This window comes from Bison bison, unplaced genomic scaffold (assembly GCF_000754665.1).
Source record: "Bison bison bison isolate TAMUID 2011002044 unplaced genomic scaffold, Bison_UMD1.0 scf7180017860862, whole genome shotgun sequence".
Lineage (NCBI taxonomy): Eukaryota > Metazoa > Chordata > Mammalia > Artiodactyla > Bovidae > Bison > Bison bison.
This window is the reverse complement of record NW_011491434.1, coordinates 58,640-63,925: the sequence shown is the minus strand read 5'-3', so window position 1 is coordinate 63,925 and position 5,286 is coordinate 58,640. Positions and strand designations below refer to the sequence as shown.

Sequence of the window (5,286 nt, the reverse complement as noted above, 5' to 3'; positions counted from 1 at the left end):
CAATACTTTGGCCACCTGATGCTGGGAAAGATTGAGGGTGGGAGAAGGGGACAACAGAGGATGAAACGGTCGGATAGCATCAGTGACTCAATGGACATGGGTTTAGGTGAACTCTGGGAGCTGGTGATGGACGAGGCCTGGAGTGCTGTGGTTCACGGGGTCACAAAGAGTTGGACACGACTGAGCAAATGAACTGAACTGAACTCCAGTGATACTTCCTGAAAAAGAGTCCTTTATCATATGTAGGAACGTCCCTGGTGGCTCAGACAGTAAAATGTCTGTCTACAATGCGGGAGACCCAGGTTTGAGCCCTGGGTTTGGAAGATCCCCTGGAGAAGGAAATGGCAATCCACTCCAGTACTATTGCCTGGAAAATCCCATGGACAGAGGAGCCTGGTAGGCTACGGTCTATGGGGTCGCAAAGAGTCGGACACGACTGAGCGACTTCACTTCCTTTTATCATATGTGGGAACCTGGACGCAGCTGAGGAAGGACCCTTGCACAGCAGGCACCTGGAGCCCGCGGCCTGACCCAGCGCACGTCCTCGGGGCCTGGACGGCAAGGAGGCCCCAGAGGCAGCACAGACACGAGACCGGCCATGGCGGTCGGCAGCAGCCTGGCTGGGGAGGCCGCGGGCTCCAGGTCAGCCCAGCTGCCAGTGCCCGTTGCCCTCCACAGCCTAAGCCTTGCTGTGGCCCCGACGAGGCTCGGCTCCCAGGAGCGCTGGGGGTCAGATGGGGAAATGGCTAAGGAGAGCAGAGATGCCCGCTGGACACCACGTGGTCATCAAGACTGTTGTCACGGAGCGCATTCAGCACTGAGAAGAGCCGAGGAGGCCGTGTTTGAAGCAAGGCCGGCAAGGCCGTGCTCCCAGCGGCCGCCCCGGGGCGGGGCGCGCGACACGGCCCTCACCTCTCATGTAGTACAGGGTGTCCCGCAGCATCCTGAGCACAGCCACGTACAGGGGGTCGCTGAAGGCGCCGTAGCAGAGGTCGGCACTGGGGCTGGCCTGCAGGCAGGGGCACGGGTGTGACCCACACAGCCTGTCGCTGGGGTCACCTTCTGCTCCCTCCTTCCCTGACGCCGCCCAGAGATGCAAGAGTGGACTGGCCCAGCGCTGCCAGAGCTCTTGGCAGTGGCACTTCCTGACTGTGCAAGCTCGCCGTGGTCCCGCCCAGGCTAAGATGGAGGGGGCCGGGCACACCACACGCTCACAAGCGAGGCCTGCAGTGCCTGCACCCGTGAGGGGTGTGCCCCAGTGTGGGCGGCAGCCCAGCAAGCACCTGGGCCAAGGACCACACGAGCAGTCGAGCCCAGGCCGGAACTCAGCTCCCACCCGACCGTCAGTCCCCCCGAGCCTGTCCCGCACCCGCGCGGCAGGCACACTGACCACCGCTCAGCAGTCAGGACAGGCACTGCCAGGGGACCTGGGCAGGAGGCCCTCAGAACACGCACCTCGATCACACCCGTGACCACTGCGTCCAGAGACTTGAGAACAGGCTCCTCCACGATCTTCTTCACCTGCAAGGGAAATGAGGCCTGGTGAGCCCCGGCAGACACAGTGGGAGATGGAGGGGCAGAGCCTGCCAACGACGAAACCATGTCACCACCTCCCGCTGAAAAACGGGGCAGAGACGTGAGGCCAGCAGCGCCCCCTCCCCCAACAAATGCCCTGAGCCCTGCCAGCACCGGGGCCTCTCCTGCCCTGGACGGGGCAGAGAGCAGACAGAGAAGGAGCCGGCTCCCTCAGAACCAGGGACGCGAGGCTTCCATGCCCAGAGGTGAAAGCGCCCAGGCTCCAGCCCAGACTGACCTTCGCCTAAAGCCCCCTCTCGTGTGGGGGCTCGTGGCCGTCTCCCCACATGGCTGCTGCAGGGGTGAGCCGGGAACGTGGCACACGGACCCTGAGGACATGCGCCTGTGGCCCCTACAGCCTCCCTGGTGTCTGCCCGCGGGCTGCCCGCCCCTCGCTCTGCTCACCAGGTTTAAGAGTTCCCGGAGCATCTCGAGGGGAATGCTGAACTCTTTGTAGGTGACGCCGTTGAAGAGAGGAGAGACGGAGAAGCTGGAGCTGACGGCAGAGAAGTAGTAGTCGGATTCCGAGGTGCTCCCATTGGGTGAGTAAGAAGCTGACAGGGCAGAAGCAACAGTGGGTCTCAGAGCACGCGACCCGGACACGCTCGCAACACGCACCAAAGGCATCGGCTGTGCTTATGCTGACACTCCAATTCCACCCTTCCCTTAAGAAACACAGGCTGACACGATCCAGCGATCTCACTCCTGGGCGTACATCTGAATTATGAACTGAAATGATGCGCGCGCCCCTGGGTCCACAGGAGCACTGTTCGCAACAGCCAGGACACAGAGCAATCTAAGTGTGCGACGGCACACAGAGAAGAATGTGCCGCAAGCGCTCAGGGGAGCGCTGCTCAGCCGCCCAAAGCACGGAATAGCGCCCCTCGCAGCGACGGGCATGGGCCCAGGGATTCTCAGATGAAGTGAACTCACTCAAAGACGCTGCAGGACAGCACTCATACGCGGAAGTTTACAAAGGTGAAGATGCGGGAGCAGAGGGTGGCAGCTCCACGGGCCGCATGCGGGGGCCCCGCGGCGCTGCGTGCTGCAGAAGCACTGAGGGGGCTCCGTGCTCCCGCATGCAGAGACCCCCAGCTCACAGCTCGACCAGGGCCGTGGCCTCAGCATGCTCACAGGCGGCAGACACCAGGTCCTCCCTTGAAGGACACCAGCTCACTGTGAAAACTAGTGCCAGCAACCTGTGACCAGAGGGCGCCCCCCGGACACATGGCACAACGCGAGGGTGAAGCCCCGCGCGGCGGAGGCAGCGAGCGGGCAGACACGGAAACAGGAGGCGGGAGCTCCAGGCACCAAGGGGCTAGGATGCGACATGCATGCGGCGAGGTCACTGAACGCTCTTTAGCAGTAAGAGAAATGATCAGACGTGTGCTTTTAAGAAATACTTCTTAAAGATAACTTCTTGTGGTGCCTGGACTGTCAGTGAGCGGGGAGCGTGTGAGCAAGGGCAGCAGTGGCGCTCTTGCTCGGGCCTGGCGCCAGCCGCAATGCGGATGGCCCTGCACTCAGGCTCCCAGGCCGAGGGCCTCAGGGGTGTGTGATGTCGGGGGCGGGGGCGGGTAGGCTGTGGACAGGGCTCCCTCCAGCGGGATTACGCGCGGTGAGCCTGGCCTTCAGGTGTGCACACGCGTCCACACAGCGCAGAGGCAGTGCGCCCGCGCTGTCCACACTTCTCTGCGTTCAGTCACGCCTCTGCCTTTCTAAAGACGCTCCCCAGGCGTCTCAGATGCCCTTGAGAAAGGCTCTCGAGCGAGTGCCACCTGGCAGAGGAGCTCGGGGCTCCAGGGCGTGGGCCCCCGCGGCCCACCCGACCCTGTCTCAGGCCCCGGAGGTGACGCCGCAGGCTGCCTAACACAGGTCTGACGGTGCAGGTTGGCAGACGACCATTCGGTAAATGCCCCGAGGGTCCTCTGTGGACAGCAAGCTCCACAGAAAGCGTCACTAGAGGTAAGCTTCCACTCAGTCTCCTTACTACGTGCCTTAATGTCACCCTGATCCTTAACGCCGTTAAATGAAAAGAAATGAGAAGGACCAGCCGCTATCACCGCCACCTGAAAACCGGCACTTCCACAGGCTGACACACTGAACTCAGACGGCCGGCACCCGGGGTCCTGCGTGTCCCTTCCGACACCTGGCTCCAAGTCTGAAATACTTTCAGATTCAAGTGTAGGAAGTTTAATCGGGAACAGAAAACAGGTGCCCTGTCAGCCTGGCACTGAGCTGCATGCCACCCACACACCGCGGGGGGCCTGGACCCTGCCCTGGCTTGGCCAGTGCTCTGAACAAGGGCGAAGCCCACCTTCGAGGCAGTGAAAGGCAGATCCTCCAGGGGGGCTGGGAGGGGGTGCCCCACGCTCAGGGCTGACCTGAAACACAGACCAGAAAGGCAGTCAGACCTCGGGCAGACGAGCTTCTGACTGCCGCCTCGCTCATCCCCCTCCTCCCTGAAGGCCCCGCGGCTACGGCTCTCTGCTGCGATTCTGCGAGCGCTGGGTCTTGCCACATACTCTGTGCCAGCTGACTGAGCCAGGTTCCTGTTATTCCCTGGCTTTCTCCACGCGCCAGTCACATGTTTCCTAGGGGCGCCATCTCCTGCTCAGAACAGAGCTGTATACCCAACGGCTAGGAAACAAGAGCTTTGCGCCCGGAGATGACTCACATGTAGACCTCAGAAAGGATGTGGCAGCCTCGGCCCTCCAGAGAACTCCAGCGAGAGCCTCTGAGTCCCCTAAAACCACAGCAGGACCCTCAAAAGTCCCGGGCCCCGGCCGTCCGGGAGCACAGCCCACCTGCGCGACGCTGGACGCGCTGCTGGCCTTCCTCTTCAGGCTGCCCTCCTGGCACACAGTGAGCAGGCTGCTGGGGAGGATGGAGCGGAAGTCGTTGAAGGACCGTCTGCGCACACCTTCCAGCTCCTCGGGGACGCGAGGGGAGTGCACAGGAGCTCTGGGGAACAGCCTGGACAGGAGCGAGTCCTCCGAGCTGCTGTGCCGCCCAAAGGCGCGCACGATTCCCAGCAGGCACGGGACCGCGTGCTTGCAGAGGTACTCTGGAAGACAAGGGAGACCGTGGTGGCACCCCAGGGGACCCGGGCCCCCGCCTCACCACCCCTTGACCACAAGTTCAGGGGCCCGAACAGCCTGGCAGCAGCGCCCAGCCCGGCGCTGACCTTTTCAACCCGCCCACAGCCCAGCGGCAGGCGTGGCCCACGGCAGGGTGTCTGAGCACCCTCAGCTCTCGTCAGCCCTCAGCCACGCCACCCACGGGCTTTCACCCAGGCCTGCGCCAGTGCAGCCAGTTCTGCTGGGAGCAGGTAGACAGCTTCCCACCACAGGGAAAAGGACCTCCAAATAGGCTACAGGGGAGGAAACTGAGCCCCCGGAGGCTGAGGGAGGGGCCCGGCACTCAGGCAGGACAGCTGTGCTCACGACCCGCCCCCAGTGCCCCCCAAGCAACCGAGGTCATGTCCACAGGCACACTGGTCTCAAAGAAGAGGAACTCTGAAGACTGGGAAATGCCAGGGGAAGGATAATCGCAACACCATTAAAGAAAGAAACGTACCTTTCTCTTGAATCTCCAGGGCCTGGCACATCCCCAGGAGCACGTGCAAGACCTGCAGCAGCGCCTCTAGGATCTGGAAGAGCCGAGGACACGGGGCACACAAGCTCACCCAGAGTCGGGGCAGCGCCACAC

At 62.6% G+C, this 5,286-nt stretch overlaps 1 protein-coding gene across 1 annotated transcript in view; it reads right to left on the bottom strand.

Moving 5' to 3' along the window:
* Window positions 1-639: 639 nt before the first annotated feature.
* The window catches only part of LOC104982911 (phosphatidylinositol 4-kinase alpha-like), a 10,794-nt gene continuing 6,147 nt past the window's right edge, over window positions 640-5,286 (bottom strand). Inside the window, exons 4-9 of the mRNA XM_010832344.1 lie at window positions 5,155-5,227; window positions 4,383-4,642; window positions 3,893-3,959; window positions 1,981-2,129; window positions 1,456-1,521; window positions 640-1,009 (exon numbers count right to left, since the gene is read on the bottom strand). Coding sequence (XP_010830646.1) covers window positions 812-1,009; window positions 1,456-1,521; window positions 1,981-2,129; window positions 3,893-3,959; window positions 4,383-4,642; window positions 5,155-5,227 — 813 coding nt within the window. The 3' untranslated portion in view covers window positions 640-811. The remainder of the gene's footprint in view (window positions 1,010-1,455; window positions 1,522-1,980; window positions 2,130-3,892; window positions 3,960-4,382; window positions 4,643-5,154; window positions 5,228-5,286) is intronic.